The 16,430-nt window shown below is 45.8% G+C and overlaps 1 protein-coding gene across 2 annotated transcripts; it reads left to right on the top strand.

Annotated features, from left to right (window-relative positions):
• Window positions 1–10,374: 10,374 nt before the first annotated feature.
• Window positions 10,375–15,298, top strand: CSTL1 (cystatin like 1). 2 transcript variants are annotated; one of them, XM_084775176.1, is made up of 4 exons: window positions 10,375–10,452; window positions 10,888–11,221; window positions 14,479–14,589; window positions 15,185–15,298. In XM_084775176.1, the coding sequence occupies exons 2-4, from the start codon at window positions 10,994–10,996 to the stop codon at window positions 15,266–15,268; spliced, it is 423 nt and encodes a 140-aa protein (XP_084631302.1). In that variant the 5' UTR covers window positions 10,375–10,452; window positions 10,888–10,993; the 3' UTR covers window positions 15,269–15,298. The 2 variants fall into 2 exon arrangements, with proteins under 2 accessions (XP_084631302.1, XP_084631303.1); XM_084775177.1 differs by lacking the exon at window positions 10,375–10,452 and adding an exon at window positions 10,652–10,767.
• The last annotated feature ends 1,132 nt before the right edge of the window (window positions 15,299–16,430 follow it).

Raw genomic sequence — 16,430 nt, 5'->3', positions numbered from 1 at the left:
TATATGCAAGGATGCAGGTTCTCAAGGAGGCCAGAGGCATCAGATCCCCCAGAGTTGGAGGTACAGGTTGTTGTGAACTGCCTGGTACTGGTTCTGGGAACCGAAGTTGGGTGTTCTGGGAGAACAACAAGTACTCGTAACTGCTAAGCCATCGCTCCATGCCTGACTGTCATTTTTGTTTCAAGATAGGTCCTTATTACACTTTTCACGCTGGCCTTGTACTTATGACACTCCCACTCTCAGAGCCCATAGCACTAGGATTACAGGCATGCCCCACTACACCTGGCCACAGGATACTGTGCTTTTTAATGGGTAAATAATATCAATATTTATGTATGTGTGTATGTATGTATGTATGTATGTATGTATGTGCATGTATGTATGTACGTGTGTATGTATGTGTGTGTATGTACATATATATTCTCTGCATGTACCTATGTTCCTGTGTGTTCACATGGAAGTCAGAGGAAAACCTCAAGAGCTGATCCTCATCTTTCACCTTGTTTGAAACACGGTCCCTTGTTTTTCCCACTGCCTGTGCCAAGCTGCCTGGTCCATGAGTCTCTGTGATTCTCCTGTTTCTGCACCCCATCTTCAAGCAGGGATGCAATGGGACCACAGGTGTTCATGCTACTGTCTGGTATTTACATGGGTTCTGGCGATCAGGACTCAGGTCCTTAGACTTGAGTGGCAAGTGCTTTCCCTGTTGGGCCATCTCTCTTTTCACATACTAGGTTCTCTCTACTCATACACAGGGTCACATGTTGAATGTTTGCCCCACCCTCCACCCCCAACTAGAAGCATGACTTTGGAAGGTTTTGGAAACTTCCAGTCAGGCCTTGATGGAGGAAGTAGGTCACTGGAGGCATGCCTTTGAAGGTAACACTTGGTTCCCAGACTCACCTCTCTGCTTCCTGTCTATTAAAAGGTGAAGAAGCCCCTCTGACATACACCCTCACACTCCCTGCTATGGTGCTCTGTCCAGACTCACCAAGTCATGTAACCGTGGATCAAATTCTCTGAAGTTCTGAACCAAAACAAATTCTTATTTGTGTTATCCGTGGATGGTATCTTAGGTCCCTGCAACAAAGTCTAATCAGCACATCAGTTCATTCGCAGCTGGGCTCCTGTGCTAACGCTGCACATCTGGGCTCCAGCAGATGATGCTGTGCTACACATGAGCATGGGTGTGTCCCCATGTGCTGATTTAATGCTGTACAACACGAGCATGGGCCTGTCTCCATATGCTGATTTCATTTTCTTAGATGGGATAGTGTGTGTGTGTGTTGGGGGGGGGTCATCTGCTAGGTCTATTTTCCTGAACCCTCGGTAGCATGCTCCACAAGGGCGTTACCTTCCCATCAGGGGAATGCTGAGTTTTCTTCGCTACACCTGTGCTCCATTCATTATTTGATTCATTTACCTGTATTTTGGTGCCTGTTATCAAACTTCCCTCCACTGCTCTACCCTCTGTTCCTTCCCAGTCCCCTGTGGCCTTGCTCTGCCCCTTATGTAAGTTCAGCATGTGAGTGTGATTGTGCGGTCTTTGTGTCCTCCTGTAAGGTTTACTTCACCTAACAGAATTTCTTCTGATGTTTTAATTTTTTATATTTTTGCTTTTTGTAATTTCCTTTTTTTTTTTTTTTTTTTTTGAGACAGGGTTTCTCCGTGTGGCTATGGCTGTCCTGAAATTAGATCAGCCTGGCCTCCAGTCCAGCTTAGAGAGATCTGCTTGCCTCTGCCTCCCAAGTTCTGAGGTTGATTAAAGGTGTGTATCACTACACTTTGACTGAAGTTTGTATTTTTATTTTTATTGCTTTCAGAAAATTATGAGAAGCCAGGCATGGTAGTGCACACCTGTAATCCCAGCACCTAGGGAGGCAGAGGCAGATGGATCGCTGTGAGTTTGAGAACAGCCCAGTCTACAAAGAGAGTCCCAGATAGGGAAGGCTACACAGAGAAGCCCTGTCTTGAAAAGCCAAGAAAAAGAATTATGAGAGGCCAGGGGACAACTTCTGAGGAATAGTTGTTTTCTTCCATCTTGTGGGTCTTAGGGCTTAAACTCAGATCTTCAGTTTGACCCAGATTAAAAGCATGTCTTCTGAGCCGAGTGCCGGGATGCTCACCCTGTAGTCTCAGAACTTGGAGAGGCAGAGGCAGGCGGATCTCTGTGAGTTCAAGGCCAGTGTGATCTACAAAGTGAGTTCAGGACAGCCAAGGCTACATGGAAAAACCCTGTCTCAAACAAACAAACAAACAAAAAGTATGTCTTTCTTCCTCAAGGTCTGGATTAGAAGTGGATCTTTCTATTTCAAATTAAGTAAAAATTTCTCACAGGTATCCTCTTCATTTTAGGATTTCAGTTAATTCCAGATGTAGTCAACTTGACAATCAAGAATAGCCATCATGGAGGTCATGTCAATTACTCTGATTTGATCGGTACACATTATACACATTATCAAAAATTCATATAGGACCCCAAACATAATTATGTCAATTAAAAATTTCAAAAGTAAGAGGTAAAAAAAGGGAAAGGAGGAAACCGCTGTTTTTTTAGATTGAGAAGTCTGCTTAGGAGCTAATAAATTATTTTTAATATGGAAAACACGTGAAGAAGAAAAAAGGTTTAAGTTTGGGTGAGGAGGACAGGCTGCCACCAGCTCCTCCCCCCTAATGTCCTTATCCTGAGGAAGCACTGAGGAACTGGGATAATGCCTTTTCTTGGCCTTGTGACTTCTCAGGTTTCTTAGTCTGGAGGAAAAAAAATTTACAGGGCCTTTTGAGGCAATGCCAACTTGAGCCATCTGTAGCATCACTGTGTCCCTCTGTTATTTGTGTGCCTCCTGCAGGCCTGCTTCTCAGGACCACAGGACATTTCCAGCCAAGGTCAGCCATATCCATCTGTGTTAGCTCCAAAGGTGAGGGTCCGGGGCTGTTTTGGGGATTGTTGCTGGCAGCCTGAGTGCTGCTGTCCTGTGGCAAAGCCTAGGATACCTGAGTAGGTAGCAGACTGCTGACTGTTTCTTTCAGGGCCATCTTGGAAAAATGCCTGGCAACTGGGTGAGTCCTAAATTGATTTTCTCTCTGTCTGTGTTATATCCAGGTCAGCATACTGCCCAGAGCAGGACTATTTAGGGTGCAGAAGTACCTTTTTTAAAAAAGTCTAGAAAAAAAACAAAAACAAACGGTACCAGCCTTCTTGCTTTTAAGGAGTCATTTTCTCTACTCACCCTGTGGGAAAGGAAGATCCAGACATCAGATATAGGTATAGACATTTACGAGGAGTGGCACATTGTGACTCTTCTCACAGCCCTGACACTGTATCTATCAGTGAAAAACAGAGGTCCCTTGGTAGCCATGGAGATTGCTTCTGGGGGCCCCTGCAGCAAAATCTGTGGATGCACCAGTCTTTGTGCATATATAAAACAGCATAATGTTTGCATAAGACCTGGGCGTGCTCCTCTATCCTTTTCTTTGCCCCTGAATCTCTTCAAATACCTAATAACACACAAGGCTTGATGCAAATATTCCTTAGTATCTGACTTTTCAGGGACATGCTTATTCTACACCTAGTTGTTATTCAGGAGTTGTCTATTCAAAGATGGCTGAATCCATAGATGCAGAACTCACAGGTAACAGAAATCTACTGCTCTGCTAGGGGTAAGCTCACAGGAAATGGCGTGGAGCCCTGGAGCAGCTCCACTCTTATCACTCCTCAGGGAAACGCCCCCTTCCTACTGACATAGCCAACACAGCTGATGTCAGTATGAGCCCTGGACCCTTAAAGCTACACATGCCAAGTATCTGTGCAATTCATTTATTTTTCCCAAGCATCTATAGTACTTTGGATGTGAAATGTAACCCAGTAAAAGCTTGTGTGTTAGAGGCTTTATTGCTTTGAAGGCTTCAACCTCAGTGGATTATTCCATGGGAGAGCTAATAATTAGATGGCATAATTACGAGGTGATGGAAGCTAGGAGGTGGAGTCTAACTGGAGGAACTAGGTTGGGGGAGGGGTATCTCCTTGAGGAGAATATTTTGTCTTGGCACCCGATGCAGCCAGGAGATACATAGTATCTTTTCATAGTAATGAAAAGCCAGCACAGCATCCTATGGGATTATTTATGTTTATGATCATATGCTAGAATTGCATGTAAGAAAAGAGAAGCTAAGAAGGTGAGGTCTTTTTCTTACTTGTATGCCATTTCCAGGAGCTCTCCTGCACCTTCCAGGGTCCCTCAGCAAGCCTGAATATCAAGGCTGGGCTGCTTGGTCAGGATATGGTCTATCTTGTTTGGCATCATGTTTGGCAGCATCCTTGGCATTTGCCAGCTGACTTCGTCCTGGGGCAAGGGCACTCCAGGTTTCCAGTGAGGGTTGGAATGCCATGAGCAAAGATCCATATGGACGGGGTACAATAGAAGCGACAGGAAGGACAGAAGAGGAGAAGGGACGACTGAAATGACAGCTAGGAAACACCTTTGCCTGCAGACTGCTCAAGCCAAGCAGCAGAGCATACCGCCTGTGGTGATAAAACATTATTTTTCTGTCTATTTCCTGCTTGTTTTCTTCTGGGAGCTGGGATGACAAATCCACAGCCTAGATGTCCATATGCAAAATCAGGAAGTAGTGGTGTGGTGCAGCTCATTCAAGGACCTCCAGGGGGAAGCTAAACATCACTCAGTCATAGGCAGATCTCAGATGAATCCCACCTCCCTGCAGGGCGTGGTTGATCCATTAGGGCCCAGGTTACCAAATTCACTTCATCAGACAGGAGGCTAGATTTGCTGAGCACGTGGGAAAGGTCCTTCTTAAAAAGTGAGAGAAGTAGCTGTCACAGAAGCTGTCTGTCTTGTGGTGTGGTGGCAAATGATAAGGTGGGCTGTACACAGGTAGATAAGACGGGCTAAGGGGTCATTGTTCCAGTCTTTTCCGGTGGCTTTGGCCAAGGGCAGTCCTTTTTCCCTCTGTGTCATAGGCACAGGTCATGTAAAAGAGCAAAGTGGTGACAGGAAGCGTCATCAGGCTGACTGCCTATTCCGTAGGAAGCATTCTGGGTGGTGTCACACGACTGTCATCTATCCACCTATCCATTTACCTACCTATCCAGCCCCCAGTCCATCCATCTGTCCATTTACTTATCATGCATCCATACACACACACACACACACACACACACACACACACACACACACAGACACACACCCATTCAAACCACATTAGGAGGTTCAGTTGACAGATAATTCCATGTGTTTATGGAAAACAATTTGAAATTTTAATACTCGTGCCCACTTGCAGAATCATCCATCACCCAGTGAACATGTCTGTCATCTAAGATTCTTCTTCTCTCCTTAACAATTTTTCCCTCGGTCCTCTCCTTCCTTCACACACAGGCAGACCCCACATTTTCTGCTATTCCATTCTGCCATCCATTTAACATGACCAAGAAAAAAAATCTTTTCCTCTTGTCCCACACATGTACCCATGTTAACGATCTCCATCTTCCCCCCAGACATCTAAAGTTTCTACTTCCATGCGAATGGTCAGGACCTCCCAATTCTTTCTGTTTCATAAACAACATAAGGCATAAATGTTTCCTATTCATGCATTTGCCCAGTTAGGTCTCTCCCCATCCCAGGATATTTTTTTCTCGTATTCAGTAGACAAGACCAAGGTCCCTGCCCTCATTACATGGGCCCAGCCAAAACCCATTTTTCTCTTTTGCCATGGACCAGAAATATTCCCCTAAGAACTCCATAGTCTATGGAATTCTCAATTTCCCACCTTCTCTATAGCCTATAAAATTATGAGAAATTTTACTTCCATTTTCATGACACAAATAGAACCTTATTTTACCCTTCCCTTTGAACATGACCAATCTTCTTAAACAATTTCCACAGCTGCTTAGATATGACCAGTCTGTGTGTTTTAGTTCTGGATGGAACCAGACCATCATACACCAGTTATTTCTTTTTTTAAAAAATTTTTTAAATTTTATTTTATTAATTTATTCTTATTACATCTCAATGGTTATCCCATCCCTTGTATCCTCCCATTCCTCCCTCCCTCCCATTTTCCCCTTATTCCCCTCCGTTATGACTGTGACTGAGGGGGACCTCCTCCCCCTGTATATGCTCATAGGGTATCAAGTCTCTTCTTGGTAGGCTGCTATCCTTCCTCTGAGTGCCACCAGGTCTCCCCATCCAGGGGACGTGGTCAATACACCAGTTATTTCATTGCTATAATCAAGAACCCAATTTTCCAATTCTGCGAAGACAAGTCCCTTCTTTGCCTTTATTTCAAGAACATGACCAGGCCTCTTACTTCCTCTTTTTATCCTCATTTTTCATTGTATTATATTTCTGACTCCTTATTTTCCCCTTAATTCAACTGAATGTTTCTGAGATTCACTATATTTCTCATATTTATATTTATGGTTGCACAAGGATCTCTATTTTATCTTTATTCCACAACTATAATGTCCATGGCCCACTTCCCACATATGCTAGACGTGTTGGCTCTACATTTCCTTTGTTCTTGGACATTAAAGCACTGCCCATTTGTTATGTTCTCCATTGATATAATCAGGTCAGCTATTTCTCCTTTATTCCATGTTTAAATAAATACTTGTCCCTCATACTATGGATCTTTCTGGTATTGTTTGGGTGAAAACTGGATCAGGAAACAAGATGCCTAAACTGATACAAGTCAGGAAACAAGTTTTATTGTGCAGTGTTGCAGTGTTGACACATACAGGCTCAGCAGAGGACTGTTTAAAAAGCTGAGCCCCAACACTATGAATGTAACATTTATATGATTCCTGATTGTTTCATGGTTCTTCTTGCTGTATGTAGTTTATTATAAATGTGTGTGTAATAATATAAATATATATATAAAAAAGATAATGGCCATTAAGCAGAAAAAAAAGCTGAGCCCCAGAGCTGGAGAGGTGGCTCACTAGTTTTTATTGTTTATTATTATTATTATTATTATTATTATTATTATTATTATTATTATTATTATTATTATTATTATTTTGTTTGTTTACTCTACATCCTGATCAGAGCTTCCTGTCCCTCTTTTCCTCCCACTTCCTCCCTCCTCACATCTCCTCCTCCTTTTCTCCTCTGAGACTGATGTGGGAAGGCCTCCCATGGATGTTAACCTGCTTTGGCATATCAAGTTGTAGTAGGACTAGGCACATCTTCTTCTATTGAGGCTAGACAAGGCAGCCCAGTTATGGGAAAGGAATCCAAAGGCAGGCAACAGAGTCAGAGACAGCCCTTGGTCCTGCTGTTAGGGGTCCCACATGAAGGCCAAGATGCATTTCTATTACATATGTGTAGGGGCCCCAGGACCATCCCAAGCATGCTCTTTGGTTGGTGGTTGAGTCTCTGTGAGCCTCTAGTTCAGTTAAACAGAATGTTTCATATGCCTTCTGTCACTCTGCTGGCCTCCCCACATAGCAATCCAGAGTGACATATATTTTGGTTGGCTATTTTAGCTTAATTAATAGAGTGTGATGAGTTGCCCATAAGCATAATCCAGCTTGCGTCACAAGTAGCAGAGTTTACTGCATCTCATTTGTAGTACGGAAGGGAAGATAGTAGTAGGCATCTACCTTATAGTGACCTCAGCTGATCAACCAGGAGTGTTCCAAGGCTGCCATGTCTGGAGCTCTACAGATTCTAGTAACTACATGGAGCCCACTATGATTTATGTGCTGTTTCCTAGCAGGACTGTAAACTGTCACAGTGGAGGGTAGCTTGGACTAGGGGTAGGGGCTCATCAGACAGTGTGTAAACCGTCACAGTGGAGGGTAGCTTGGACTAGGGGTAGGGGCTCATCAGACAGTGGGTCCAGCATATGACTCACAGCCAGGGAAGGATCACACAGATGGTTTTGGGAAATCACCAATGCTGGACATAGGAGCAAAGTCTTCACCTCCATACACTTCCATATTAGAGGGATGTCAGGCGTGGTGGCACACACCTTTAATCCCAGTACTCAGGAGGCAGAGTCAAGTGGTTCTCTGTGAGTTCCAAGCTAGCTGCAACTACATAATGAGACTCTGTTTTAAAAAATCCATATTATAGGGAGATGAAAAATCAAGGCTCAGGGATACTAAGTAGTCCAGAATTTCCAAAATACAGCTGGATAATTTGATACGTGTATTGCCTGCCATATCACTATGCTTCTCACTGACTAGTTTTGAGTATGTGTTTACTTTGAAATATGAGACTTCTGAAAAGACTGAAAAAACAAAACAAAAACAACAACCAAAACCAGCGCAATACTTGTCCTAGGTCCTAACCTCCTCAAACATTGATATGATCCTAGTACAATCGTAAAACTAGGAAGTTACCATTTCACAATACAATCACTGCACTTCACAGCATTCAGATTTTGCTGTGTGTGTGTGTGTGTGTGTGTGTGTGTGTGTGTGTGTGTGTGTTGGTTCAGGTAGGTATGTATGAAGGCCAGTGGTTGCTGTTGAGATGTCTTCTGACATCACTCTCTGTTGAGGCACACCAACACTGAGACATAGCCAGACATGTCTAGGCCTTACTGCCTAGCATAACAGCAGCCATTTTGTTTTTAAAGCTCCAATTTGATCATAAGATAAAATTAAGTTCAGGTTCTTAGCCCTGCCTGCCTGATAACTTGAATATCCTTTTACTTACAGTTCAATATTATTGAATGTTCTGCTTTAATTAACCATATATGTTCTACTTAAAACCGCAATACCCTGCTGTATTCCATGCTCCTAGAACGATGAGGAACTGGAAAGTCACCACTACAGGACCAATTAAATTACAGGCCAGTTAAAAATGGTTTGATCAGCTAGTCAAACGGATGTGATGCTGCCCTTCCTTTCTTCCTACATCTGGCTACCTGGTTATTACTTGATTATGGTTTTTTTTCTTATTAAAAGCCTGCCTTACACACAGACCAGTGGAACAGTATGGCTCCCAAGTCTGCTTTGTGTCCCTGATCAGTCAGTCTTTGTTCAGCATTCAATAAACTTCCATCTACCCGAGTCTGGCGTGTGTGCATGTGGTCAGTGCAGGCTGTTCTAACCCCAACACTCTCCGCCTGGTTTGTTGAGATTGGGGTCTCTCAATGAACCTGGGGCTTAGCATTTTGGCTACACTGACTGTAGGGATTACACACACACACACACACACACACACACACACACACACACTCATGTAGGGATTTCTCCACTGCCTCTGCTGCACCCCCCCCAACCCTGTTACAAAATACCTTCTCCAAGCTGGGGGGAGCCTAGCCCCACCCCACCCCACCCCTACCCGAACCCCCACATTCCTCCCTCAAACCCTACCCCATCCCTCATTTCTCCCTCACCCCCAACCCTCATCCCCCCCACCCCGAGTTTTTCGGCCCAGAGTGCCTAACACTATCACCACTCCTGAGAGCTATGTAGCCCTTAAACAGTGGGCCACTACAATGGCTAGCTGCCAGACCTCCTTCCGGCCTCAGGACAGTCAGACCCTCCTTTCCGCCCAGGGCTTGTGGAGATAGAGACAGAAAAATGGCTCCGCAGCAGGAGATGTCCTTGGTGATTGTTCCTGTCTCAGCTGACTCTTTCCTGCCTCCTCCATGGGAACTGTCTGTGGTGACTCCTGCTCCAGCTTAGGGGAAAACTGGACACTTTTCCAGCCTCAGAAAGCCTGCTGCCTTGTTGTGCCTCGCCGTGGGAGCTGTCCATGGCGAGTGACGACCTTTCCTGCTTCAGCCTACTGCCTTCACAATGGACTCTTTGTAAATTTTGGACACATTGAAAAGTTTGTTACCCCTCAAGGCAGAAAATTGGACTTAACCTCTGTCTGAGAAGGCTCCTCAGTTCCTCAGGCTTAGGGGCAAGCCTCCCCTGGGAGCTGCGTCATCTCTTTTGAGGAGGCTACCTCTCAGAGCTGTGAGGTTCCTGGGCTCGGGTGCCTCAGGATGCCCTTGGGACCCTGTCCCATCTCAGGGCTGAGATACTTTCCCAGCTCTCTGAGTGGTGGACTCCCTTCCATCCAAGCACCAGAAGGCAGGCCACGCCACCCATGCAATATACACAACAACACTGATTGACTGCTGAGGCCCTGGGATCCACCCAACTTTGCTCTCCAGCGCAAAAGTTACACATACTCGCAGCCAAATCTGACTTTTATGTGGGTGCTGAGGATCTGAACTCGTGCCCTCACGCTGGCACTGAGCCATCTCTCTAGTCTCAGATTTCTTTGGTTTTCTTACTCTTATCCTTTCCCAGAAGCAAAAAGTCAGGGTGCTATAATGAGCTTCTACATCCAGGCGGCTCCCTGCAGGGAGCTTGGGGATACCTCACAAAGCTCTGCTGGGTCACAACAGGGTTACAAGGGATAGCATGTGAGCCTGCCAGCACTAGGGAGCAGCCAGGAGAAATCTGTGGCAGGTGGGAGTCAGGTGAGTCAAGGGCACCTGACGGAGGAAATGTGGAAGATGCTGGTGACTTGATAGGATGGTTGGAACGTCCTGCTCCAGGTTCCATATGGTGGACTCCTCTGTCTCAGCTCAAATCCGCCTTAGGCTGTAAACTTTCATCCTTTCCCATACATAGTGCCCTCTGTCCACCATGGCAGCTTTTATTGCATAGCTCCGAAGTCTGTTCTTGAGGTTTCTTTCATACTACACGTGCAGGCAAGGATAGAGGCCCCCACAGCTTGCCAGATGTGCAGAAACATCTCCTAACCTGGCCTGCTAAAGACCAGAATGGCCGTTGTAAGTGGGAGGGACACTGCTGTGGTGTTGTGTGTGTGTGTGGCCTTTGGGAAGCTTTCCATGGGTAGTGTTCTAAGCATCTTGGCAGAATGAACTTGGGTGTCTTCATCTCTGCTTAAGTGCAGGCAAAGCTGTCTCCCAAGGTATCCCGTGCTGGTGAGGCCGCTGTGGAAGAACGAGAGGACCATTGCTACACTCCTGCTCACCACCAGCGCCTTCTGGAGCCATGGAGATGAAGGCCAGAGGCTTGAGGGTCCCCTTGCTCCTGTTGCTGGTGACCCTTGTGGTAATGGCCAAGATAAGCCACATCCAGAGGTGGGGGGGCTTCAAGGAGAAAGGCACAAGCAAGGATAACATGAACTCCACGCTCCATTTCTTCATCCAGTCCTACAACAACGCAAGCAACGACACCTACTTGTTTCAAGTTCAGAAGCTAATTCAAAGTCAGATGCAGGTTTGTGCCTTGGTTGCCCAGCTTTGCTTCCTAGGCATATGGGGATTCTGACTAGGATCCTGGGGTAACCCAGTACTGGAAACTCCTTGGGGAGCTTCATGCATGGTGGGTGTACGTGATGTCTCCGAGTTAGGCAGCAACCTTGGTCGGTACAGGCACATGACCTAGCCCATAGCCTGGAGCCAACCCTTGCTCCCTTCTTGCCCCAAAGCCAGCATGCAGTGCTTCTCCATTGCTCATGGGAGGAATTACATTTCATTTTGCCTGCCAGAGGAGTGCAATGGGGTTGTCTTTGCTTAAAAAATGGATTATCTGGCAAAAACCTCAACACACTTTGTGGATTCCTTATTTCCAGTAGCATTTTGGTTTTCAGTGTCCAGGACTGTCAATTAGGGCTGAATTCTCTGTTTGAGACCCTTAGAACCCTAGCTCTTTGGTGATAGCAGTGGGAGCGTAGCAGGGAATTGGCAAGCAGCTTCAGTCAGATGACTCCACCACTTCTGAGGCAGTCTCTTGTTTTCAGTCCTGCTGGCCTGTACCTCTCCAGCCTCAGTCTCCTGCTGTAGCCTCCTGAATGTGTGAGTGTGTGGAGCACACAGGTGCGTCCTCACACCTTCTGTTTTGTTGTACACACAACGTTCTTGTGACTTGTGTCAGTTGAGAGATGGTAGAGGCAAGCATTTGCTGGAAGACTATTGATCCAGTGATCCCTCAAGGTCAGAGAGTAAAATATGTAAATCAACCAGGAACAATACGGCATACTAGTTACATAAAATAATTCACTAGGAGAAAAGACTAGTAGAGAGAATGGGAGGCAAATGGAGCAGGAGTTAACAGAAAGAGAGGGGAGGCATGGGAGTGGGATGGGCAATATTAAGGTGATACACAGGCCAGTGGGTTCCTCAATCTTGGTACATTCCAGGGGCTTGCTGGCTATTATGAACTATGACCACAAGGTGGTGCTATTCTCCATTGTCTTTTTCACTTAGGTCGATTTCTTTAAACTATAGCTGAGATACTAAGATTTAACATGTGAAATCAACCTTTTATCATTAAAGCTTAGCCGGCCAACAGTAGTTTTTTAAATGTTGAGCAAACTTGATGTTCTTTAACATGGTAAGCGGACAGCATGGCCCTGAGGCTCAGAAGGGGAGAATCATGGACATCCTAACGCCCAGACATGACTTTGAAAGTCTCAGTACCTCAAAGAGGGGCTAGTAGACAGGAATGCCAGTCTGGTGGGCCTGCCTTTCACTTTTAGCTGTTCCCAGCTACGCGATCATAGTTAGATTATCTAGGCTCCTTTAGGGCTGCTACTTCACCCACAAAGTGGGTCAGAACAGTGACAATTTAGCACGAATCTGACACCTAGTAGCATTTGTCAAAATATCTGCTGTTATTATGACTGTATTCTAAGTGAACAACGGAGGCAAATAATAAGAAATTTTAATGCGCATGCATGTTTTAGTCTTTTCCTACACACAGCTCTCCGATGGCTGGTCAGTGTGACAGCGGCATAAGTAGAATGGTCCCTTGATGACAGCAGAAGGACAACTTCATTCTAGGGAGTTCTAGGCTAGTGCAGCCATGGGAATTTCCCTGGGGCCTTGCCTTAGATTTTTCTATGGGAACCTTTCCAACCGTATTAAGGTGAATTGTCTCCCCTAGAGAGCTTAATTGTCTCATTAGGTTGGACCACTGCCCTCTGGTTAATAAATAGGGGGCTTCCAAGAACTTCTCCCCACTACACACAGAGATCTCTAATTTACACATTCATCTGGGGAGCCAAACCTGAGACTATAACTACCAACTTTCCTTAGCGTTTCACTCGGGGTGTGGGGCTTCTCTTCCATAAATGCTTCCCCAGCCTTCTTCTCAGTCCACAAAGCCTAAGTTAGAGAAGACTAAGGCACCCACAGGCGCTGGCCTAGGTCGTGTTCTCTGTGGCTTATCCGACCAGCACATCACTGTCCCCTGCCCCAGGAGGAAACAGATTCAAGGCACAGGGGGCATCATTCCAGCTAGAGAGCTGCTAGGAGGTAAAGCAAGATCTTCAGCACATGACATTCTGCCGTCCTTGCCTCTCTTCGTGACACAGCTGTTCCACACACTTGGCAGAAACATGTAGCAACTAAGCAAACTAAGAGACCGTTGTGCGGCTTTTCCTGGGGGTGGGGGTGGGGGAGGGGGAGGGCGACCTGAACAGCAAACCTCTACTTACTACAGACAGGGCACCAGCAGCCGACCAAAGCAAAGATCCCAACCAAGTGTAGCTTAGTTTACCAGTGAGTTTATGAGGAATACTTAAAGAACACGGGTGACTCCATAGCAGCCTTATCACCAAGAAGCCCACCCCTTGTAAGGGTGGCAGCTCAGAGTGATGATGGCATCTCAGAAGTTCCTACAAGGTGTCTCCGCAAGCCCTGAAGCCTCCTTAATGACCTTGGGCAGGGATAGAGGCCTTAAAATCTTATTCCATTTGATTCCTGAATTGTGTGAGCCAGCCTCCACTCTCCAGAGGGAATGTTTTGACTGGGAGGAAATAGCTACACAATAGGCTGCTTATTGCTTATTTTTTATTTTATTTTTTAATGCATTAGTAGAAAAGCTTTCGATTTGCCCAGACTCCACAAGCAGATTGAATGTTTATGTGGACCTTGCAACGGAGGCTGCTAAATTATTTCCTCAAGGTTTCAGAGCTAATATTTGGGGAATGAATGCCTGGAATCCTTCATATGTGTACGTATGTAAACCACATGCACACAGTCCTTGCAAAGACCAGTAGATGGCAGTGGATCCCCAGGAACTGCACTTACAAGTGGCTGTGAGCTACCGTGTAGGTTTTTGGAACCTGGGAAAATCTCTCTAATCCACATTTACATGTGTTGCTAAATTGTCTACTTTCTGATTTGCTGGGAAGGAAAACAAATATGGAGAAGTAAAGATAGCTGCACAGACGTGGTGGATCACTGTGGTCTGTGGTTACCAGGCAACCCAGCTTATCAGGAAGATGGATGGGAGACAACTAGAAGGCACCACTTTGCTGTGGCTGCCACAGGAAAGTCAAGGGCACAGGGTTGTGGCTGACCAGGGACCTCAGGTGCCTTTGAGACTCACTCAGTGGAAAGGAAGGAAGGAGTTGAGTTTTTGTGGATGAGTTCTGAGAACAGGGATCATGACTTAGTTCCTCCTGGAGAGGGTCAGCCACTGGACACTCAGAGTGGAAATTAGAAATGCAATTAGTTACTTCTCCACAGCTGACCACAGGAGTGGAGTATTTGGTCACTGTGAAGATTGGCAGGACTAAATGTAAGAAAGACGAGGTGAAGAAAGCTTCGTGTCCACTGCAAAACAACAAGCTGAAAAAGGTGTGTGACGGGAGTCCTATGAAAGAACCTCGAGGCCACGGGTGGGGAATGGACACCCTCAAAGTGTAAGGGTCAGGGCCAGCAAATGCCCAGCCCTGGGGCTACCTGACACTTCTCCAAGAAGGAAGGAAGCTGTTGGTTTGGGCAGTCTGGCCACCCAGTCAGGCTCTGTTTCTCCCCCAAAGAGCCACAGGGTGCAAGTGTTACTGGTTTCTCCTCAGAACTCTTGATCTGAACTTGCTCTCATTCTCTGGGTCACTGAAGACTGCCCCGTCTCCTCTGTGTCTTCTTAGTTCTGCTGTTTCTTTCGATGTTGCCTGGTCCCTCTTTGGCCAATGGTAGATACAAGGGCCTCTTCCTGTCCCAGGGTGTAGGTACAGGGGTGGGAGGAGAGGGAAGGTCAGCCCTCCTTCCTGGATTCCTAGGCCCTGCCTAGACCCAGGGATCCAGAGGCATCTTCCATGGGTCTCAGCAGAGCAGTTTCCTTCTTGGTCTTCAGGGCTTGGGGAGCAGGAGTCTTTTTTTTTTTTTAATTGTCCGCCTTTAAAAACTACCTTTCCTGAAACTGATTATCTTGTGTTTTCTTCTTCCACAGAGCCTGATTTGCACATCACTGATATACACTGTGCCCTGGGTGAACTATTACCAAGTCTGGAACAATTCCTGCCAGGATATCTGAGTGACCATGTAAAGAGTTCTGTTAACACCCAGATGCCTGTGTTGTGTACTGTTTTTTGTAAAGTTCTAAGAGGACGTGCACCCTACTCTGGAGTGTTTTTCTACACACACACACACACACACACACACACACACACACACACACACACACACACTCCTGCCTTCATACATTTATGTGAACTCACACCACACAAACACATATACAAACATTTCCACACACGAACCGCTGTGCCTTCCCAAATTTGCAGCTCACACACACTGCGCAGAAATGCAGTGGTCACCAGGGTCTGCTGTTCTTTGAATAGGATGCTGATATTCCTTTGAGGAGACTCCTGCTACCTCAGTCCCATGCTTCTGCTATCTCTGGCTCCAGCATGGAGAGCTTTATACTATACCAGTACACACAACACTGTGATTCACACATTCATGGTGAGTTTGCCTGAAGTCCCATGACCAAACAAAGCTAAGTAACCAGTGTAGATTCAGTACAATTGTACCAAGCCTGTGGCTTACAATGGCAAAAGGGTGGCAGCAGCAGCAGCAGCAGCAGCAGCAGCAGCAGCAGCAGCAGCAGCAGCAGGTTGTCTTAGTTAGGGTTTCTATCGCTGTGAAGAGACACCATGACCACAGCAACTCTTATAAAGGAAAGCATTTAACCTGGGATGGCTTACAGTTCACAGGTTAAGTTTATTATTGTTTGTCTATTTTCATCGACCTGTGTAGCTCTGCCTGTGGGACCTGGGATATGAAGACCTTAAAGAAGTGGGTGGACAACAGTCGAATGCTGTCAACAGCTATACTTCAGCTATAATTCAGCTCTGTGTACTTTTATACACGAATGTAACAAAGAAAGCAACTTTCAAGGAAGGTTGTCTGAGTTCAGAAAACATGAAATGCCAGTTAACAGAGGAGCCCTTTCCCAGAACTTTCTCAGAGCAGACCAATCTAAACACAGTTGCCTAGCACGTACTATAGGCCACACCCAGGGAGGCATGCACAAAAGGCAGAAGGCCATAGCCAGCTACACTGAGGACAGCACTCACCACATCCTTTCACAGGATTGGGTTCTATAGCCGTATTTTTAAAAAAATTTATTTTATTAATTTATTCATATTACCTCTCAATGGTTATCCCACCCCTTGTATCCTCCCATTCCTCCCTCC

This window comes from Acomys minous, assembly GCF_964271855.1.
Source record: "Acomys minous genome assembly, chromosome: 3".
NCBI classification, from domain to species: Eukaryota; Metazoa; Chordata; class Mammalia; order Rodentia; family Muridae; genus Acomys; species Acomys minous.
Note: the sequence above shows the minus strand (reverse complement) of the source record. Positions and strands in the feature narration are given on the sequence as shown.

Coding starts and splice junctions, on each gene's coding strand:
- CSTL1 (XM_084775176.1), top strand. CDS start 10,994: ATGGAGATGAAGGCCAGAGGCTTGAGGGTCCCCTTGCTCCTGTTGCTG. Junction 11,222..14,478: donor TAATTCAAAGTCAGATGCAG/GTTTGTGCCTTG, acceptor ACTTCTCCACAG/CTGACCACAGGAGTGGAGTA. Junction 14,590..15,184: donor AAAACAACAAGCTGAAAAAG/GTGTGTGACGGG, acceptor CTTCTTCCACAG/AGCCTGATTTGCACATCACT.